The sequence below is a fragment of the Protopterus annectens genome, chromosome 5.part0 (assembly GCF_019279795.1).
Source record: "Protopterus annectens isolate FY-2018-M chromosome 5.part0, PAN1.0, whole genome shotgun sequence".
Taxonomy (NCBI): domain Eukaryota; kingdom Metazoa; phylum Chordata; order Ceratodontiformes; family Protopteridae; genus Protopterus; species Protopterus annectens.
This window is the reverse complement of record NC_056735.1, coordinates 304,515,616-304,540,329: the sequence shown is the minus strand read 5'-3', so window position 1 is coordinate 304,540,329 and position 24,714 is coordinate 304,515,616. Positions and strand designations below refer to the sequence as shown.

General features: G+C 36.0%; 1 protein-coding gene across 1 annotated transcript in view; it reads right to left on the bottom strand.

The window, feature by feature from the left end:
* The window catches only part of PHEX (phosphate regulating endopeptidase homolog X-linked), a 1,091,028-nt gene that overhangs the window by 318,792 nt on the left and 747,522 nt on the right, over positions 1–24,714 (bottom strand). The window contains exon 14 of the mRNA XM_044072288.1: positions 18,637–18,740. Within this exon, the coding sequence (XP_043928223.1) occupies positions 18,637–18,740 (104 nt within the window). The remainder of the gene's footprint in view (positions 1–18,636; positions 18,741–24,714) is intronic.

The window sequence follows — 24,714 nt, the reverse complement described above, 5'->3', positions numbered from 1 at the left end:
TGACTTCATCAAAATGCCATATTATCGAATCCTAGTTTGTCAACACTGAAAATATCGAAATCCCACATCATCGAACAAGCAGAACAATGAAGATCCACTCAGGTTAAGTAAGCAGTTACCCAAAAAGAAACAAAACCCAAACCGCACCATCCCTAACCTACCCCACACCCCCTAACTAAATATACCAACTCTGAGAATGCACAAGAGTTGGGAAAAGGACAAAATTCACCATCTCCCAAACAGGTCACTTACCTTAGGAAGATATTCTTGTTCCACTGTTTCAATGAAGTGAAGTTTGATATTTTGACAGTTGACAAAATGAGATTCAATAATCTGAGATTTCGACAAAGTCAGGTAGATCCATATAAAAATGTGCATGTGCATGTGCATGTGTGTAGATATATTGATAAATAGACAGATCAGACCCTATATATGTGATTAAAGGGCAGCATCAGGACAAACAGAATAATCTCAGTACAGAAGTGCCCACATTTCATCAGGTTCTAGCTGTTATGGGCTGTGTTTACATGCCCTATGACTGTTGAGTGTTGCCTTTCAGTAAAATAGATGGTCTTCCATCCTCTGCAGTACTACAGGAAGGGGTGATCCCTTAGATGGGTACAGGTTCCACAGGCAGTGCTATTGCAATGGGCACTCCTATTGGGAATGCACTACTAGAGGAAGGGGTGATACCTTAGATGGGTACAGGTTCCACAGGCAGTGCTATTGCAATGGGCACTCCTATTGGGAATGCAGTACTAGAGGAAAGGGAGATCCCTTATATGGGTACAGGTTCCACAGGCAGTGCTATTGCAATGGGCACTCCTATTGGGAATGCACTACTAGAGGAAGGGGTGATACCTTAGATGGGTACAGGTTCCACAGGCAGTGCTATTGCAATGGGCACTCCTATTGGGAATGCAGTACTAGAGGAAAGGGAGATCCCTTATATGGGTACAGGTTCCACAGGCAGTGCTATTGCAATGGGCACTCCTATTGAGAATGCACAGACAAGAGAAGATATGATGCAGGCAGAATGTCATTACTCTCATAGCAGCTGCGGGGAAGAAACTAGTATGCCCCACGGTCTACCTGTGTGGCCTGAGGAGGTCTTAGCTGCCCAATTTATATTCACCAAAAATGAGGAGGCAACAATGCTAAGTGGTATTTTTGTCTGGATTACTGAGACATATACAAAGAGCTGAAGAAGAAGCTTTCCAGCAGATGCCAAGTAAGAAGACTCACCAACAGGTGATACAATGCACTAGAGGTCAAAACCTGCTGTTATGTAATCCATCAAGACCCTTACTGCATATCATAGCAAATTATGTGCTACTATGAAATGGTGCTTTCCTGGTAAGTGGAATACAGAGACCCAGACATCTGTTTAGAAAAGAATATAACATTGTCTGTCTGGCACATAGTTACATATGGGTTATGGATGCAACATTCCCAACCTGTATTACTGTGTGCCAGAAACTATATACAATTCATGGGGGACAGAAGTAGATATGGCTCACTACCTACTGCATTATGTCCACCAAGAGTCAATCAGAATACGATTGCCTAATCAGTGACTTAATAGGCATTGCCAGTGGTTTGGGGGGGAGGGGGTTACACTGGCATCACAGTACATAGTAATGACATTCATGACTCCTTCCCTGAGGCCCATACAAATGGGTGACTTTTCTATCTAGGGTAAACCATCTGGCATCATATACAAAAGCTAGAACATCAGGTGGGATTTGCTGGTTACTGTAAATGGCATATGTTCCAGTGGAGGTCATCCCTGATCCATATGACTTGTTGCAGGAACAATATGGGATGCTATGCCACTGTTAGAGTGGTTTAATGATAACAAGTTCTGTGGGTGCCCACAACTCTATGATACCCTTATAGATACCCTTATACTGTATGCCTAACAGATGCATGTTTGTGTGTGCTTGTGTGTGCATGTCTGATAGGTATATTAGGAATTCCAAAAAAACAGTGAGCAGCTCTTATATAATGACACTGCTGAATGCATCCTTTTCAGTAAGTGTGTGTGTGTGTGTGTGTGTGTGTGTGTGTGTGCATGGATATGTATGTGGGGTATATCAAAAATCTATTATATAGATAAATAACTGCCCGGTTTACCTTAGTTTTGTTGCACATGGTATGTGCAATCGTCCTGTTGTGCGACCCGTATTACCGAAATACGGAGAACTTCAAAGTATCAAATGTCGAAAATGGTTTGCTGGAAAGCAATTTCCGACATTTGATCCATGTGTTTGAATAGCAAATGAGCATTCGCTTATTTGCCATTCAAACACATGGTGAATCAGCATTGTCATTTTTTGCGGCCATACTTTTGGTGTTATGCACATCGGACACACGGCAGATGACAATTCAAAGGTAAACCAACTGCCCTTTGCTAAGAGCTGAAGATTTTTTTTGTGGTCCTCAAATCTGGAGGAGGTTTTTTTTCTGGCAGTAAGGTGCCAGATGGAGACTTTGCTAAGAGCATCAATTGACCTTGTTATGGCTCTGTCACCATGTGTTACATATGAAGGACATGTGTACAGTTTTCTTCAAGGGATGATCCGGGGTGAGCTTTAAACTGCTCTTCTCTGTAGCTCCTTGCTTTTCTGGATAAGAAACCTACAGATACATGTATCACTTTCTCTCCCAGACACACACGCGCGCACATACACACACACACACACACACACACACACACACACACACACACACACACACACACACACACCCATGCACGCATGCGCACACGTCTTTTTTTTTCTTCTCTTTATATCATTCGACACAAGTCAAACGGTTAGACATTCATTTGAAAAACTTTGTACCCTTCATATATACAACTACTGTTAAATTCTATCCCAAACAATGTTATAGTGATGGTTTCTTTACTTCTTTGCTGTATTTCAATTTTCACAACATTCTTATCAACTGCTGTTCAATCTGCTTATTGTATAGAGGGAAAACAGTTCCCTCCCACCTGGAAACTATAATAAACTGATTTTTTTGCCTTGATGGTTTCAGTACTAATAGGGGTTTATATTATAAGCATGAATGTTTACTTACCCGAATACCTAAACGCAGACACATATTCTGCAAATTGCAAATACACCAAATGCCCTAAACCGTGAAATTCAAAAAGTCGAATCATCATAGTCTGCTAAATACTACCTACACAAACACTAACCAAAACCCTACTTCTAACCTTAAACTAAACCCTACTTCTAACCCTGCACTAAATCTTGCATATACCACCATGTATGCACTTAACTTAACCCGCACCCTAACCCTAAAGTCCATACCTATCGCACACTTACCTTAAAAAGCTATACCCAAATAAACTAAATAATCCACACACATACACAACAAAACCCTACTTCTAACCTTACACTAAATCTAACATACATTACCATCTATGCACTTACCTTAACCCGCACCCTAACCTTAAGGTCCGTAACTATCACACACTTACCTTACGGAGCTATACCACAGAAGGGCCAACCATGACTATTCCACATTTCTGATTTCGCACTTCTGGACTATCGATGTTTTCGCAGTTCGATGAAGATGTGTCGGCATTTAGGTATTCGGGTAAATAAACGTTTGTTCTTTTAATATAGACCCTACTAATAGCACTAAGTCCAAATGTTTAGCAATCCTAGTTCTGAAAGATGACTGCCACTCAGCCAAGGCATTATACAATGTAATCAACCACAAATGTGACTTTTTTTTCCAGAAATGCTTATACTCGCTTCTCAGTCTGATCAGATATGACACCAGCATATTGACCATTTGCAGATAGTTGTAATTAATGAAGGTAAAAGAAGACTCCTCCCACTAAGACAAGACTAGACATCAGTTCAGGCAGAACTAACTACCATACCTCTCACCCTCTTAGGACAAGAAATCTAGACAAAGCCTGACATAATGGAGGAACAAAGGCCCAAATACAGAGACACATTTTAAATACTGCTCTTAAAAACTTAGAAAGATCCTACAATAACATGATTTATGTTAGCATACATTTTCTGAAGAATATGAAGTCTAAAACTCAAATGCATGTCATTATTTAGTGACTTTTATCCTTAGATCATCCCAGTGATTTGTCAAAAAAAAAATATGAGGAACAGATCAAAATACAAGGCAAACATATGGACATTCTGCAAAAATCTATACAGTTGAGAGGTATGCAGTAACTACTTACCTTCTGAACTGTGGTCAGATAATTTGTAATTATGTAACTTAAGAGGTTGTGTGAACAATTCTAGAATGGAGCTGAGTTTGAAATTTAGATTAATAAGAATAAATTGATAATATCAGTTTTGGGAGATAAAATCCCCAAAATATTGGCAGAGATGACACTAAACACTGACTGCAGCTGCAGCTGTTAAGTAGCTTAGGTTACCTGGTGACTAATGAGTGGTGTGCAAAACAGTATCCAGGATGTTGTTATATGAATTTAAATGTAACTTCTTTATTTTTGACCAAATAGGACCATGTGGCCTTCCGAACAGTTCTATCAACAGACAGGGGAGCAGCTACATTGTGATACCAGTCAAAAGACTTCAAAAGTTGGGAGCCTGAATCTCAGTCTCAGAAATACGGCAACGCAATGCAGTGTAAGCAGCTCTGGGGCATGTATTTACCAAAAGAAATGTTGAAATGATTTTAATATACTGGGCAATTATCTCCAACTGAGAAGGATGGGATATGTTCAAGGAAGATGTAGCAAGTGAGGAAAAGTGTTCATTTTAAGAACATTAACTTTCCCAAGCAAAGAAAGAGAAATACTTATCCATCTGTAGAAATCAAAACTATTCTGGCTATGTGATCATCAGAAGATTCCTTTTATAAGCTGCAAGTCAGAACTTAAATATATCTGTAAATGTATTAGGCCTTGTAGAGCCCATCCAATGCCAAGATGCAAGAATATGTTTGAGATTAAAGATTAAATAGTATGCACAGACAGAAGCAAAAATGTGCTTATGGATAAATGATTAAACAACCCCTTGGATGTGACAAGGAATGCTACCCTCCCATTCCTCTGTTCACAAATCAGTTTTTTTTTCATAGTTATTGTCAAAACCAATTGTTGCAAAGTTTAGTTTGTCTATAACCCCCTTTTTTGTCTCATTTCACCTTGCTCACAAACTCAAAATGTCTTTAGAATCCAAACATAACTTGTTTCGTTTTATAAATAAAATAGTGTCTTAATGTTCTGAGTTTTTCTGCAAATACCTTTATATGTTGCCTTCACAACTAAACTTCTCTGGAGTGAATCTGCCTGCTGCTACATATGAATCTTTCTACAAATTGTATGCCAGTTCCAGATTCTACAACCCAAATCTAGGAAAGATCATGTTGAAAATATTCCCAGGTGTGCTCCCCTCTAGTAGCTGACATCATCTGACTGTTTCTCCCGCATACCAATGCTGCCATCTTCCCTTCAAGACTTCCAGTTAAAGTGGAATTACTAAACAAAATGTTATTTTGCATTATAAATTAATAGCAGACAAAGAAGAGCATTTGTAGTTGTCTGTGGTATTTTCTGTGGATGGCTACAAATAAAAGTAGCAGTCTGATAGAAGCTAATGTTACTTACTGACTAGGACAAGAGTTGTATGGGAAAAGGAAGAGGCAGAGCAAAATGAACAGTGGAGCAGGCTCTAGCCATGGTCCCAAAGTGTATCCAGCATCACCTAAAAGGTACTCCTGTGGGAAGTCACCCTCACAAACTGTTGCTAGAGGTCATACGTGTGCCATATGTAGAAGATGTAGCAACAGCCTGCTGGCCTTCACATGTATTGCAGATTATATGTGGGTACCATCTATGCCTCAAGTAGTCATGCTATAGCATATAAATCTCACATTGTGTTTGCTCTCTCCTCTAGGGTAGTTGAGCATCACATATGTTCCCCCACATGCTGATGCATGGCATCAAGGAACTGAGTATTTTCGAGGCAGATGCCTGAGAAACTTCCAGTGTCCCCAGTCAATCACTGAAAGATGCCTATAGCTAATGTATATAAAGCCACAAATACCTTTGTATAAACTGAGATGAGTACTTTGTGACTGCTGTGGGGTGACAGAGAAAGCCGACACAATTCATTGCAAGGTGTTCCTGTCCACACAATACCTGTCCACTAAGTCACTGTCATGGAGGGTATGGAATGTTAAGCATTGAAGATGCAGTGTTTCTAGGCATACATCTCAACTGTTCAGAATTGTAAATAAATGTCCTGACTTTTGCCTCGTATTTTTGGTCTCTTCCTCATAAAATGTACAGTTTTCTGGCAAATCATTGAAGATTGAAGTCACTAAATAATAGTAAATAATGTCAGACATTTGGGTTTTAGCCTTCATATAATTCAGAAAATACATAATAATGAAAACCTGTTATGTTAACAACTTTCTAAGTTTATATGAGCAATATTTAAAACCTGTCCCTATTTTGGGGCATTTGTCCACCCATTATTTCTGGTTTTGTCCAGATTTCTTGCACTGAAAGGTTGAGAGGTATGCTTCTAGGGTAATGTCATACACCATCAGGTGCCATTGTTGCTATAACAGCCTCTTACAGATGCACACTGACAATACCTGTGGCAACCTTAACATCATGCTCTACCTAATACGGCCTGAATGTGAGCATCTGGCCATGAACAGAACTAAAGTGGACAATGTGTTGCTGCACAGTGTTTAAACATTTATAAATTGTTGTTTTTTTTTTTGCCTCATTAGTTGTTGACCATGTTATTTTAACCAGGTTTATCACGTTCCTTGTTTTTTTGAATCGCACATACCAGATGAATTATTACTTGTCATGCATATTCACTTAGCATGATGCAGTAAGTTTCATGAATTTAGACCCATATTTTTTGCTTGATGAGCATTTAAATAAATTAATTGCATATGAAGTAATAAAATATGATATGTTTGCTTTCTTCAGACATTATTTTTGTTATTCTAGAAAAGCACATTAATATTATAAAAACCCATGAGGAGGATAATTTAAGCATGAGGGTCAAAAACAGACTCTTTAGAATTTTTTTTCAGAACATCGTTTAAAAATGTTATTTTTTTTTATTCTGTTTAAAGATTTATGGCATTTTTATATCTTACAAGGCAAAACTCATTTAATTCAAATATGGGGTTTGTCACAGCTTATGTTAAGAGTTTAGATACAGTTTTTCCCCACTCAGACAGTGTCAATATGTTAAGAGAATAGTTATTGCTATATAAGAGGACAGAAGTTAAGGTAGTTGATGTTTTGAGTAAAATAATGGATTTAGCATTGAATAACAATTGTTGTATTCAGTTATACACATTACCACCAAACAAAGGAACTCACAATGGGTATAGTTGGGACAGTGGAAGAAGCAGTACATTGTTACCAGCAAACATTTTATAAGTGTTAAACTGCATTTTCAATTTACTGATTACATTTTTTCCTTCTGGGAATACACCTAATAAATATACACTATATTTAAATTCTTCTGCTACATTTTGAAGTTATCTTACAAATATTGATTTAATTCTACTGAATTCTTAGATATAACCATTGGTAAGGGTGGAACTAGTGGCACGCTCACTTCAAAACTGTACAGCAAATTAATTTTTAGAAAATTAATTTTAACATTTTTCTAGTTCTAATTTTGTAATGTTAAAAAGAAATGTCATTAAGGGTCGATTGGTTCAAACGTTTTGGCAAAAGGTTATAATAAAGCCTCCCAAGAATGATATCATCAAGGATGGCAGTATTAGACCAGACAAGTGTAACTCCAAGACATTAGAGTACAGTCCTGACAATAATGTTATTAGATCTATTATTAGCAAAAATTAGATTAGTGTTAAAAGTCATCCTGCTCCATTCAAACTAATGGAGCAGGAACCTACATTTACTTATAAAAGAAATAGAACTTTAACAATATTTTATAATGTGGAGGGACTTGACTTGCTCTAAACACTGCACAATACTCACCAAATTTACCACCTGAATACAGTTCAGTAAAAACACTGATAGCTCCATAACCACACATTGCTGTTGTAGATATAGCACAACTCTTTTGTAGTAATATACTTACTGAATAAGAGAGAACCAGACCTACCACAGTAACATTCTATATATATATATATATATATATATATATATATATATATATATATATATATATATATAAATATATACACATACATACATACACATATCCATTGATCTCCAACCCCTTTTCCCATTTTGCACATAGGGTCAGGGTGTCACTTCTGCAGTGACAATCATCTCAAGCCAAGGTTTACACTGCTGGTGGTCTAGCCATGCTCCAGTAGTTCATTCGCACCACTCACTTCCACGTACACTCTTACCTATGGCCAATTTTCTGTGTTCAATCCACCTACTACATGTCTTTGGAATGTGGGAGGAGACCAGAGCAACCAGAGAAAACCCACGTGACCACAGTGAGGACATGTAGACTCTGCACAGAAGACAACCCAGTCAAGAATCAAACCAGAATCAGAGAAGCTCTTGCTGTGAGGTGACAACCCCAACTGCTGCACCACTGCAGCCGCCCTTTGATATATATATATCTATATATATATACACACACACACACACGCACTAACACATACACACACATATACATGCACATATACAGTATATATATATATATATATATATCCAAAATAACGTGAAGTACTCACGGGAAGAGCAGCGTTCCAAAATAAAACCAAATGTAGCAAAAGTAAACGTGGAACGCTGTGGCTTGAAAAATAATCTCAACAGTCCACCAATACACCAATACACCAAATGATGATCACTTAAACGTGAAAATGCACGAACAGATACTCCAACTCAAACATGAACAGAACGTCCTTTAATCAGACTGTACTGTACAGTCTGATGAAGCCCTACTGGGGTGAAAGCGCTTACTGATTAAAGGACGTTCTGTTCATGTTTGAGTTGGAGTATCTGTTCGTGCATTTTCACGTTATGATCATCATTTGTGTATTGGTTGGTGGACTGTTGAGATTATTTTTCAAGCCACAGCGTCCACGTTTCTATATATATATATATATATATATATATATATATATATATATATATATATATACACAGACACACACACACACACACACACACACACATACATGTATATATATATGTGTGTGTGTGTGTGTGTGTGTGTGTGTGTGTGTGTGTATGTGTGTGTGTGTGTGTGTGTGTGTGTGTGTGTGTGTGTGTGTGTGTGTGTGTGTGTGTGTCTGTGTGTGTGTGTGTGTGTGTGTGTGTGTGTGTGTGTGTGTATAAATATATATGTGTGTGTGTGTGTGTGTGTGTGTGTGTGTGTGTGTGTGTGTGTGTGTGTGTGTGTGTGTGTGTGTGTGTGTGTGTGTGTGTGTGTGTGTGTGTGTGTGTGTGTGTGTGTGTGTGTGTATGTGGGTGTGTGTGTGTATAAATATATATATATATATGTGTGTGTGTGTGTGTGTGTGTGTGTGTGTGTGTGTGTGTGTGTGGGTGTGTATGTATGCCTATGTATGCATATATCACAAGAACACAAGAATGTGTAACTAATTTAGATGGCATTGCAAAAAGGCACTCAGTGTCAGTGACTATGATATAAAGGATGACATCCCATAAGTGCAGCTCAATGCATTATTTGAATTTTTCTCTTCATTAGTATTTCACTGTGCCATCCATTTTTAAAACGGGACAACAAGTCACTATCTATTAGGGAAAACAGTAACCTGCCATCCTTCAAACACACTCTCAAAGGATTCCTTTCCAAATTTTGGGTTTGCATATGCTGTAAAACAAGTTAAACCCCTTAACCCTGAGCCTCTCTCTCTTTACACTCCGATGTCACCCACCTCAGAATTAATTCCATTAACTTGCTTCTATATCCATGTCTTCTGCACCTATTCCTACACTTTGTTTGATATCTTCCATCTTCTCATGGTGCCTTCTTCCTTACCTCATCTCTTCCTCTTGTCCTTCCCCACTTCACTTTTCCCAATCCCTGTTCACCCTCTTCTGCTTTCACTTTATGCATCTCTGTTCATTCACCTTGTCTATTTTTTTTCCTTATTCCCTTCCCCTTTAACACTTCATTACCTGTCTTCCTTCTTCTCTTCCTCCTTTCTGCTTCATCCCCTAGAGCATTGCTATATAGCCTTTCTAAGAAGTATAAATATAAAACTGACTGCTATTCTTATATTGTTTTGTGCTATGTTCTTCTGTAGCAGCTCATGCTATAACTATGATTTCCTAAATGCCACCATTGTATTATTTTAGTAACTGCAGTTTTTTATAATTATTTATTGATTATTCTCCTTTTTAATTATTTGTTAATTATTACTTCTCTTATTTATTTAAGCAATAACAGACAATGTCGGTGTGGTGTATTGAAGATTTACCCACAGTTGTCATGGTTTATTCACAAGGGCGATGTAAGGAAGATCTCTGTTCTTTTTTTTATTATTTATTTATTTATTGAAAAGAAAAAAAGAAACCAGGAGACTTTTAACATTCAGGATTGCCGGGACAGACAAAATAAAAGGATAATCAGATAAGTTTCTTTAGTTTTGCAGAACATACCTGATTATACTTTTATTTTTGTCTGTTCCATCTCCCACATTCATTTGAGGTCTTCCATTTTCTCTTTTGGTTAAAAAAAAGAAAGAAAAGAAAAAAAAATTACAAGATATGCTATTGGAAAAAAGTCCGGGTGACTGGATCTTTTTCCGTTGATATATTCTTGGATTTACAACAGGCACGCTGGTTGGGCTGACCAATCAGCATGCTCATTTTTGAATATTAATGGACAGTCATTGTATGATTTGCATTATATTTCTATGTACTAGGAGCTTTTCTCTCCGGGCCTCGGCTGAAAATGTTTACTTATGGCACAGTCAGGCTTTCCCAATAAACAAATGCCAATAAATAAATAAAATCATGAAAGTTTTAAGGAAGATGCCTTCAACCAACACTACAAGAATTAAATACCACATGAGCATATGATTTATTCAGACAGTTGATGCAAATATATGAATATGGATGAGCTGCTGAAATAAGAATTAAAGGTATGACGAATGAGACTGAGGTGCTTTAAAGGTACATGCTTATTTAGATAGCCATTGTGCAGATCCCCTTTCCGTTTCATCTCCCTACCCTAACCTATTCCTTTTTCCCTTGAATCCATCTGACCTAAAGTGCATCTTTTCCTGAGACAGGTTATTTTATGCCCCACACACCCCCAAATAAATATGACTCTGTAAGTAAAATTAACATCCTGTTGTCTCTTCTACCAAACTCCACTCCCTTCAGTCCTTCAGAGTGAGTATATATACCTTTTTCAGCCCTTCCATTTCCCACAGCCCTAACTATTTTAGTAACTCTCATCTGCACATCCTTTATTTGCTGCAGATATGTTTGCCAAATATATCCCACTGGTTCACTGGTGACTCAGTGACCTATACTCCCAAGTTCCACACATAAAGAATCAAGATACTTGAATAGCAAAATAATTCACTATACAGAAAATGCAGGTATATTCCATTGAATTCCACACTTATAGCATGTTCCCCCACATACCATACCTATTAGACTATGATGGATTGTAAAGTTCTGAGATTTACGGAATAGCATATATTTTTCACAGAACACAGACAGACAGGCTAATCAGATGTGAAGAAGCTCATGAGATAGATGACAAACAGGGACAGACAACAAAATGACATAAGCAGTGTGCTTTATAGATGCCTATGTTAAGAGCATTTACTTATGTAAATATATATTCTTAATTTGTTTTTTGAAAAAAAGTGGTATGTTTAGGGAGTGACAGAATTATAATGTGCATAGTACAGTACACATATTATTTGCACAATAGGAGGCAGGCGGTTTCTAAAGTATGTACAAGTGAATATATAGATTGTGACTTCAAAGACTCACAGGACTTTCCTAAGGATAGCAATGGCATTTTCCTGTGTAAATACTGACTATAATGAGACAATAAAGAAACAAAGGATAAGGCAACTATTTAAGAGACTGAAAAAAATTAAGTTTTCTGAAAAAAACAGAACAAATTGTTTAGAATTCATTTATTTTATTATAAAAGCTATCAGAATGCAAAGAGTGGGCACACACAGGCAACTCTGCAGTCTGCGGCTACCTCCCCACCCATACAGTCTAAGAAAGAATCAGTACTGCAAAAATAAAACAAGGATATACCCTTTCAGCCTGAAGAGCAAGGTCAGTCCACCCAGAAATTCTGAATGTATGTGTTATGACAGTGAAGCTTTAACATTAGCAGTGTAACTTAGTAGTTCTCAGCATGCTAATAATGCTGTTTGAGCCTTGTGTCCTCTCCCCCCACCCCAGCTTGTGCAGTAATCGTAACTGTCCACTAGACAGTATACACTGAATTCAGATCGTTCCTATTCCCTGTGTTTAAAAATAACCTTCGAGCACCCTTTCAGTGCTGTTTGCCTAAGCTTTGTATCACTTGAGCCCCACCTGTTTATTTGCATCTCTGTAGATTCCACTTCATTGCTAATGTATCTCCCTACTCTAATATGTGCACAAACTGGCTACTAATAAGCAACTCAATGTGTAGACACACATTCAACCTTAATAAACTTTGCTTTCTCATCTCTCCTTCACTTTACAGATTGAGTTTGTATTATTACTCACCCCCTCTGAGGTCTTCACTGATAGGTTTCCACTGCTTGCCTCTTTGGATTTGTCTGGTTTTAGAGTCACCATTGACAAACATTTAAAATTAAATATCCACATCCAAAATAATATTTAAAAAAAAAAACACAAAAACTAGGTCTGCTGTATAGACAAAATCGCTATCTAGTCGCTTCTACCAGACGTACTCTAGCCTCCTCCTACCTGCTCCCCTCTTTATGTATGAAACCCCTCTACTTACTCATCTCCAGCTTAGCCTAAAAATAAACTGGAAGCCTGCTATAACAAAGTCTGTAAATTTGCTACAAGGTCCAAATACTCCACCCATCATGGCCATTCCCTCCACTCCCTAAACTGGCTTGAGCTTCCTAATTACCTGAAATTCATACAACTCAGCACTGCTCACAAACTCATATTCCAGCCCTCCATCTGCTCCTCTCTTTCATCTGTCTTAACCCCTTGCCTCCCCAGTCATACTCTTAGATCTGAAAAACAAAACCTCCTTAAAATCTGTAAACCCTATGCCCTCCTGGTCAATTACGTGTATCAGGCTCCTTAGCTAAACTATGGAATCCCACCCCCTCCACTGTACTCACAACCACTCTGATTTCAAATCTTACCTCCATTCTTACCTTACCTCAAACTGGGACTGCTCCTGCTCCCTTCCCACCTATATTACACTTCGGCTCATTCAAACATCCCTTCAATCTCATCTACTATCACCTCTGATTACTAACATTATTGTTAGAACAAACACTAAACTTGTATAAGCACGTTATGACTTGAACTTTTGATTATACTGCATATCTAATGGAATCATAGAACATAATCATAGAAAATACCTGCCTTAGACCTTACCTACATTTTCATGGAGCAATAGGTGAATCCTGTCAGGTGTGAAATTATGAATACCCATCCAATTGTGTAATTCTTTTTTAAAGGAAGATAGTGCGCCACATTGCTTGATCATGAATGGTTGTTCCAGAGATGGGTTAGTTAATGTGTGACAGATGTGTCTCTCCATTGTGACTTGTTTATTTAATGAAACAGGTTCAAATGTTATGTCCTAGTGTTCACAGAACTGTCTGATTTGTGGAGCTATACATCTTTAATGGGTCAGAAGGCAAGGAACAGATCACCCTTAAGCAGTCTATAGGACACTTAATAGAGGGAGAAAACCTCCATCCTCTCTTAGTCACTCAGGCCTTTTAGACACATGATCTTTTTTGTCAGGAACATTTGAGGTCTATCCTACTGCTTGATATGTCCAGTACGACATATCCTAAAGGGGGCTTATATTCAATGATGGGACAGATTAGTGCAGAATTCAGAGGCATAAGACTTCTTTAGATCTAGAGAAGATACCCTTTGTGATCAGCTGTGCCAAACAGAAGGATTTTCTAACCACTGTTGCAACATGTTGATCAAAACAGAGGGAATGTTCTATCTGCTTTCAAGAACTCTCAACTCATTTTCATTTTGCAGAGTTCCCCTTTGCAAATTGTGTAAATTAATGTTTCTCTTTCTGCCAGCATCTCATCACTTAACTTTGGTATTTCATTCTCTTCCCTAAATTGCTCTGGCAGGTATTGATCTAGTTACATGTAATGTCTTGGCTTGCCCCATTCTGATCAATATTGGTATCCATAAAGAGTTTAGTATATCTCTTTATTATGGAATGATGCTATCATTAAAGCAATCTCAAAAAAAATAAATAACTTACAAATTTGTACAGATTGTAGGCCCCTATCAATACACCCAACTCTTGCAAAAATCCTGGTGAAATTATCCCAAGACCAAATGTACAATTATATTTTCAGTATAGACAAGCACTCTTGTCTCCAAACAAGCATGGATTTGGGGTTATCAACAATACAATGTAAACACGAAAATATGAAATCCTAATGGGGATGTACAAAAGTCAAGTAACAGGATGCATATTTATAAACCTAGCAAAAGCATTTGGTGAGCTCATACACTGCTCTCTTAGCCTATATTAACAATGGTTTCTCAACTTTCACTCCAGCCACACCATCAGTGTAAAATTAACTCATCCTCTCAGGCAAAGCTCCCCACGTAAAGCAATGTCACAAGGATTAGTACTGTGACCTCTGCTTTCCTTTATTTATATGAACAAATTATCATCAAACATTAATCAACAAAGTATAAATAAATAAAAATAAGGCTGATGACATAATCATCAACAGATCTCATTTATCCCTCCTTAACATAAAAATACCACTTCAGCAAGACATTCTGTCCCTCTATAGATGGCCAGCTTAAAGAGACTGCTGCTAAAGCCACAAAAAATAAAAGTCAGGCTGCTCATTCCTCCACAAATATTTAAATCCTTTCCAGCCAACATCATCATTCACAACCACAGTAGTGCCCCCTAGAAACCAACACACTGTTCAAATAATTTAAACTCAGCCCAGAATGGAATTAAAATTTCCAACTACACAGGCATAAAAGTTCTTTGTTTTTTTAATACCATCAATAAAGCAAGAAGTCACAGAGAAAAGCATACGAATGGCACAGCTCAAATATGCTCTCCCAATAGTCACTTCAGCCTCAAAGAAAAAAACTTACTTCACTACAAACAGCTGCCAGTAAAACCTATTGTTTCATTTCACTATCTCCAAAAACGTAGCACCACTTCTGAGTTTTCAAAAAAAAAGAGCAACTTGACTACCAGTTCAATAAATAGCACGGCTTCTTTTAGGTACCCTTCCATTAAAAAAACTGGATCAAAACTCCTTCTACCTGCCAGGAAGAGTCACAGTGAGGAAAAGTACTTCTAAACAAGATCACAACTTAATCCTGTCTCCTCTCTCCATACCATCTTTTCTAATATGAAATGCACCAACCACTGTTTCTCCATTTTAGGCACCATTGAATAGAAATTCATACCATCAGCCAGAAGACCCTCAATTATCCTTCCTGAATCCAGTAAAAACTTCCTACATCATCTCACAAAAAAGCAGTGTGGCTCTATTTTTCAAAAAAAATGATGACTTAAAACATTCTAACACCTTCTAAAGGAAGTAAAAATACTTTAAAGTAATACATTAGCTCATTCCAGCCAACTTGTATCTAATACCCTCAGTTCATTGCTTCAAATTATGAACTATTCCTTTAGCCTCCACCTCATTGTGTACACTTAGTTTAGACATGTAAAATGTTAATATCTGTGCAATGCTTTTACCACCGATTCACTGTATATTTGTTGTAATTTTATTGTAACTATTCATTGTAAATATATTTTTTATACAAATCGATCATTAGTAATGCATCTTTATTTGTAAGACTTAAAATCCTCATGAACCAAAGACTTATGTGCAAACTTCAGAGCACATTATGAATACCATCCAACCACCTTACTCCCTGAAACCTCCCATGGTGGATACCCCCAGCACAGATGATATCAGAGGGATTGTTTGTGAAGAAGGACTTAGAAGATTAACATTATTAAAAGAAGATTGTATTTGCTAGGTTAACAATAATAATTTGCTTCAGCTGTCTTCAACGGAGGATCCTGCTTGCCATGCAGGCATGATGCCATTCCTTTATATTAAAGCTCAAGTCAACGGTTGGGTTGATTGGCATCTTAGAAATAATTCTGGAGATATTTCAGTATTAGTAAATATATCTCGCGTATCTTCTTACCATTTTTATGGAAGGTTTATGGGGCACTATTCAAAACTACTTAGTGATCACCAAAATATGATGTGTAACACAATCTAGTTTTACAATAATTGAAGTCAGGGCTGGAGCAATAGGCTAGGGGGTCCCTTGCTGCCATTATAGAAACAACGAGGAGTAATGAACTAAAACACATGGTTCCTCTTTGCACTCACAGATGGCTAAAACACAAAATAGTAAACATACAGTACTGAAATATGTCAATCAAAAGATTGAAAACTACAGAACAGAGACAAAAACTGGATAATCTTCAGATAATAACTCAGTTGTTAATATTGTGATTTTTAGCAGATGTTTCAAATTTAACCTACTGGTGGATGAAGACTGAATGCTCAAGCTTCGACTTCAAAGTTTAAGCTAACAACAAGAGGAGTTTTTCCACAGGAAATTACTGTTGGTGAGTTGTGCCAGCAGTAATCCCCTTTTGGGGGAATGTCTCCTTTTTTCAACTCGGTGCAACCATGGAGGTGATATATTTAAATTTGAGAGGTATTCTAATATTCAAGTTTCTAATTTGAAAGTTAATATATGCTTCTTTATCCCTTAATTCATCATCTCAACAGAAATAATTAGTGCATCTTCTAAATCTAGAAAATGTGTTCAAAGCATGACATGTTCATGGCTCAGAACACATGAATTTAAACTTGCATTTGGTTCAGCTGTCCAAATGTAAACAAAACTGCTAAATTCTGCAGTTTCATTTAAAACAGTCCTCAACATCATATCAGACACTGCAGTAGTCAAATGTGATCTGAAATGCAAAGCAAGGGGGGTTATAGGGAGTGAATTTAACAGACTCTTTGCATCCAATTATGTTGATAATGTCAATTCAAATAAATACCATGATTCAATTAAAGTCAATGGCATCTGCATTTTTAGAATAGATAATCTCAGAAACTTTGGATAAAAGTAATAAGCCAGCATCCATGGGCCCAGATTTAATCCCTGGTATATTATTAAGTAATATCAAGGATATACTACTGCCTGTACTATACATTATTTTCAATAACATTTTAATTCAAGAATATGTACGAGACCAATGGAAAATCTCTCACAGAACATGAATTTAAAAAAAAAAGGAGGGAAAGCTATTATTGAGAATTATAGGCCAATATGTTTAACATCGATATCGGGAAAGTGGTTTGAGAGATGTTCAATTATCTAAGGCCTTTGATAGCTTACCATTTTATGTGATTAATAAATGCTTAGAAAAATTGAAGGTGAATATTTATATTGTGAGATGGATTGAGGAGTAGTTAAGAAATAGGTCACAATGTATGAAATTTAAGAGTCGCATGTCTACCTTTCTGCTGGTATGTTCTGGATTCTGCTGTTTTTAGTGTGGTATTTGCACCAATTCCAAAAAATAAAGAATTTTTGATCTATAAATACTCTGATGATTGCAAAATTGGATTCATGATGCAAAAAGAAAAAGATTGTTATGCTTTGAATATGTATATTAATACATTAATGCTATGGGCTAGATCCAGAGGTTTAAAGTTTAATATTGAAAAATGTAATATTATGTATTTTACTAAAAGGTTAATATGTAACTGTATCTTTTTTGTGTATTTGTGTATGGCATTGTTGAGGAAAGTGGAACAATACAAAGATTTGAGAATCATGATTTCATTAAACATATCATTTAATAATCATATCAAGGCCGTTTGCTGTAAAGTTCTGAAGTAGATGACTCTTATTTTGAAAACATTAACAACAAGACATGAAGACTGCCTTATAACAGTTTTCAAATCATTTATAGTACCAGTCTTGGAGTATAACAATGTTTTTTGTATCCTTACTCAGAGGCAGTTGCATGAACTTGAAGGAGTACAGAGAAAAATGATCAACAAATAGTTCAAAGATGCAAACACATAAAACTTTATTTAATAAGTTACAGATATATTTGTGATAAACTTATACTAGCCTATATTGTTTTTCATGTTCCAGTTTTGCAAATAATGCTCAACACAGACATTTTTTAAGGTGATAAGACATTAAGACATAACGAGAAAAATGTTAATGTGCATTTATGTAAGACTAAATTAAGATTATCATTATTACCAATAAAATGGTTATTTTATGGAATAATATTCATACAGTTTAAAGACATCTTTGGAATGCTGGATGAAGGATAAAGTATATACACCTTATTTCAAGGAATCAGTGTTCCTAGTTGTCAGTTATACCTGAACACATATGAACTTATGAAATGCATTCTGATGTATACTTACTCTGTTTTGGGCACCTCTTTCCTCAGCCAGTAGAAATCAGATTGTGATATATGCTTTAGTGTTTGCAAGACATTGCCAAAATAATCATGCTCAGAAAACCTCAGCTGTAAAAAAACAAACACATTTAACATTAATGTACATGTAGAAAAATACCGCTTGTATTTTAAGGAAAGTTTTATTTATCTGTTTGTTATGGACCACTGCAACTATGTTAAATAACTTTTTCATACAGACTGCATCTCATAATCCTGTAATTAACTATTTTAGATATTGTAGAAGTACAATAAATTAGTGTTAATAAACATGGAACTGCTAGAAAATTTCTTAGGAACAAAAATCTGCAAATTACTTAATTAGCTTGCTTTTAAAGTTTTCCATATTGCTAAAGCTGGTTCATTTTATTTGGTGTGTCAATCTATAGTTTTACATGGTTCACATTGTAACAATACATATTCATCTTTCCTTCAGAATCAACAACTTGAAGCCTCACTCTTCCTCATTCACTGAGGTTTATAAAAAAAATTGATATTCCGTTATATCTCTTAAGGTTGAAAGTTTCAGACAGTCACCTCTAAAATTGTTTTGCACAATGAACAACGTCTCCATGCAATAACTGATATGGTAATAAAGTGTTTTGAGTCTTTTTATCCTTTCAATGACTGCCCTGAAAAATGTGGTACTTTTGTGAGGTAATAATTGCATGCTGTACATCAGCTTATATTAGGCTATGAATATCAATCTTAATATTTTAGGAGTTCTTGGTTTTATACATTCATTAAAGCAGATGGCAGCCCCTGCTACATTTCTATAAAGAATATCAATAAGCAAATTAAATAATAAATAATTACCTGTTAGTACCCCTAGATTACAACAGACATATATTCTGATTGCCTAGTCAGTCATGTTGTATTCTGTCTTAAATCTAACACCTCCATCTCTTACTAGGTTTACTTCCTTTGAGTGAGTGAAGTAGAGATGATGATGTTTCAGTGAAAACAAACACAGGTATAAAATATCTGTTGCCTAATAGCAGATCCTGCAGCAATGACTGGCATCTACATTCCATCCCCATCGGGACTCAAAAATTTTCAAATAAAAACTGTAGGCTGCCAACCACTCTTATCTTGCACAACAGGAAATGATGTGGTGTATGTATGGCAGCAATAAAACAAAAGGCAGTGGAGGATGAAACAAAATGTCATGTCCAATAAAAGGGTAACAAATTGTCTCATCACCAACAGCAAACATATAAATTGCTGGGTGAAAGCAGGAGACACTATCTTCAATGCCTTCTTCATCTCAAGCTGAACTCAGCAATGAAATGACTACTTTAATGTCGCCCAAAGATCAGAGCCTCTAGAAAGATAAAATAGGCAAAACCTTCAGTAAGGTTTCTAGGCAATGCAGAGATAGGACCAGTCCAGTCAGTGACCATAAGTAGCTACCAACAATACTCCCTTTCTCCCAAGCAGCAGTGAATAACAGACTGACAGCTTGTTCTAAGATCACTAAAAAATCATATCCTCTAAGGAGATTAAACAACCTGAATGAAAAGGGATGATTCTAGGTAGAGTAGAAATAGGACTAAATAGTGGCTAAGACTTAATTGATAATTAGAAAAAGGTGGTAGGTCCAAAATGTATAAAGAAGAACATCAAATGGAACTCTTATAAACCAAAAAAGACAGTGAATGATATTGAATAATTGCCAGAAGCAAAAGATGTGACATTGAGAAGTGTCGATAGTCTGTGCCTTCAAGATGTTATTCAGATAGTGTGCACATCCAGATTACAAAACACTACAATGCATCCAAAAGCTGTTACGCTGCTACATTCCACCAAAGTTATTACACAGCAGTCTGTAGAAACAACAAACTAGAGAGTAAGATAAACACAGTTATGAAAAAACACAAAATCTCACAATAAATAACAAGAAGGGCTAGTCAAAATTAATAATATGTCATATTATTTATCTTTACAAACATGATCATAGCACAATTATCTGACAATAAAGAAAGCACTGTTAAACTGCTGCAAAAAAGTTCAATACAAAACAGAAGTCTGACTGTAATAGATCAACCAAAATCTTTTAGTTTTTCATAAGAAGGATATAGTGAGGAGAAGATTAATTCTGACATTTCATAGAAAAGTCTGGTATCTGGAATTGTTTGAGACACTGCAAATGGATCTACAGATCATCCAGACCATATCTAGTCAGGTCCTGATATGAAGTATGCAGAAGAAATGGCAGCTCTGATTAAGCTACCAGATCCAATTGATACTGAGTTGCTTATGAGTAATGACACAAATGTTTTATTAGTTTTACAAGAGCTTGAGAAATCATCACCAGCTTCTCAAAGTGAAAAAGCTGTTTTTGATGTTGATAATTCAGCTCAGCAAGAAAATCCTTTACTGACTAGTCCTTGTCTCAACATACATTCTTCAGTTCTCCATAGTATTCAAAGGCACAATTCAACCCAATCCTTTCTACATAAATATTGGAAGACAGATTTCAAAATCAAGCTCATTATAGTGACTGTGCAATCAAGTTTAATTGTTCTTATTTCAATATATATCTGTGCATATCACATGATACACATAATTTAAGCTATTGAATATAATATATTGAATTGTTTTAATATATATATATATATATATATATATATATATATATATATATATATATATATATATATATATAGCATACAGATTTCTTAAAGTAAGGGGGATGCCACATATATACATGTATGCAAATGGTTAGTTGATATCTGTATCTTTATAGAAAATATAGCATGATGGGGGTTGGTATGTCATGTGACCTTGAATTCTGAGTCAGTCTAAAGTAATGCTTCTTGGTGAAAACATCTGTCTTTATACCTCTTATTGGTTCATTTTGACAATGGGCTCACTAATGGAATTGAAAATCTTAATACTGCAAGTCCTCACATTTTCAAAATGTAAAGATGATTCTAACAAAAACAGTAAATTATGAACATTGGTATTTTACAAAGTATTTTTGCAGTGGAGGAATTCCCCTTGTACACTGATGTGATGGGTGGGCTCCAGATACCCATTTCTAATATATATTAAATGAATTAACATTGTATCTTGAGAAGGGGGGATTCACCAAGTTATTCATTTTCAACTTTGAACATATCCCCTGACCATACTTAATTTTTTGAAGTTCTGAGGACTATATTTACTGTACTCAAGCTTTCAGTTGTAAACCTTGTTGTTGTATATACTTTACAGGTGCACATATAAAATAATATAAAGAAACTGAAAGTAAAAGGACAAGGGGTAGGTAAAAGGTAATATAAATGATGTAGAAGAGTGAAAAATAATCTGCATGTTATATAAAGCTCAATGAGCTTTTGATATGCACAGTACAACAGAGTAAAGCAAGCTGAAGGCGACATGGGATAAGCAGGCTGGAGCTGAAGGAGAAACAAATAAGAAACGATCGTGGTATGCAACTGAAGAGATGATTCTGAGGCTGATTTAAAAACCTCACCTAAAATAGCCACTTGTTGTAGGCAGCAATCCCAGATATCTTAATATAACATAGAAAAACTGTGCATCTGATGTGTGTGTGTGTGTGTGTGTGTGTGTGTGTGTGTGTGTGTGTGTGTGTGTGTGTGTGTGTGTGTGTGTGTGTGTGTGTGTGTGTGTGTGTGTGTGTGTGTGTGTGTGTGTGTGTGTGTGTGTGTGTGTGTGTGATTCATTCATTGATTTGAATATTTATATTGTGTCTGTCTGTGTGTATATATTTTAGAGCCAGCTAAATAGATTGACCAAAAGACCCTCTTTAAGTTACTACAGCTCAGACAAAAGACAAACGCAAGAAATCATATGCTGTGATACCATACCTCTCAACTCTACAGATTTTCTCAGAATGTCTAGATTTTTGCCTCATATGTTTGGTCTGTTTCTCATAAAATTGTGTTTTTCTGGCAAATCATTGATAAATCATTGAAGGTTGAAATCAGAAAATAATGACAGACATTTGAGTTTCAGAACTTCAAACCCTCCAGAAAATGCATGCCAATGCAAAACCTGTTATTCTATCAACTTTCTTAAGTTTGTAAGAGCAATATTTAAAATGTGTCCTTATTTTTGGGCTTTTGTCCCCCTATTATTTATGGTTTGTCCGGATCTTTTGTTCTAAAAGGTTGTGAGGTCTGTGTGGTGCTAGAACACCTATGCTTATTCAATTACATGAATATGGTTTATGCAGTCATCAACATGGAAATTGCAAAACACAGATTAGCCTGTCAGTGAATAATCAGAAATATAAAGCTGTTTACATAATACAATAATGGAAGTTGAGTACTGCAGTACTGCACAAAGCAGACAATGCATTTAATAACTAGATGTGAAAGAAACTAGACACAAGGGATAAGTTAAGAGCAAAATTAAAAAAATCTGAAAACTAAAACTTGAAAAAAAAATCTGAAAATTAGAAGTAACATTTCTAATGCAGTTTAAAGAGAGATTCATCAGAAATAGCAGAAAAGAAAAAAGAAATACATGTAAAGTTTGTCCAGAACAAGATAAAAGCTTATAAATGTAGTAGGTATAACAGTGATGATATTTAAACTTCAGCTTGGCTTTCTGCACACATCATATTGAGAGTTTTTCAGCCGGTTGAGAAATTTTAGGTTGAGCAAGAGGCAACTGAGTTATAGCCCTGATATATTGGAAACCACAACCTTGACAGACGGTTCATATTTAGGAAAGGACCCATTCACCTATGAGAAGGCCAAAAGTGCTTAAGGGTGATGAAGTATTACTTTGCATGAAGGTTTGCAATGATTTTGAATTTAAGAGTCACAGAAAGGTAACAGCCACAAAGTAAGCATGAAAAAGCCCTAGTAATTTCGTGAGTAAACTTACCATCATGCCAAAGGCAACAACTGAACAGTATTTTTCTTTTTTGCTAAATATAAGCATGAGCTACTTGACCACATACCAAGAACACAGACAGGAAGCAACGTGTCAACCACAAAACAATTTATCAAATTTATTTAATTATTGATATTTCATAACCAAGTAAATGGTTGGTCCAAAGTCCCCTTTCAGTCACAACCTTGGCCAGATTAACACAGACAAGACATTGAATTGTATAGCTGATTGTTAATAGCACAGGTAAAAAATACAATGCAGATAAATGCAAAATATTATTATATTATACTATGTATAAACTGGTGACATAAATACAAAGTATATGCTAATGCACCACATGTAATATCATATGTAACAAATTCTTATTAAGGTACCCATAAATAAAATGCTTTACATAGAAAGATCCATATCCCAATATATCCCCAGCTACAGAAATGCGCATCCACTGTATGTCAAGCAGAGTAGAACCAGTGCTACTTTTATGGTAAATCTAGATAATTGGATAGACAGCCTTAAATTCTTCCCCAGTCTGTCTTGTGTTGCCCTCCTCAAGACTGAAGGAAGCTTTTGAATATGCTTTATTGGCTGTACTTGTAAAGGTCTGCAGACTAATTGCCTTGCTTTTAGCTATGCATATGTGAACAATAATAATGACATCATTAAAGTACAAGATAAAGCAAAAAGGATGACGAGAGGTCAACATGGTATCTCATTAAGGAAATTAAAAGAGGTGTTTCCAGAAGAGGATAACAGAAAGAGAAAACAGAGATATTTTATCAAACCCTTCAGGGACAACAGACACATAATGCATTACCAAGCCAATATAAGTTAAATAAAAAGTCACAAAATATGTTCATATTCCAGAAAGGAAACACACTGCCAACAGGCATACATATACTATAGTCTTAAGAAAGTACCAAGGCAGATTTATAATATTTTGTGCCTCAAGGTGACTGGCAAGCTTCAACACATCAAGAAAATCACTCTGCAACCTCAAGAAAATAAAATATGCAATACAAGGATTATTGAAAGACAGCCATTCTTGTTACTCAAATGTCAGTGATACCTGTCCATCTGAATTCATGAAGGCATATTTGAAAAAAGAAGCATAACAACAATCTTCTTGTTTATTCTTAAGAATGCAGAACCAAAATAATCCTTTCATGTGAACAAA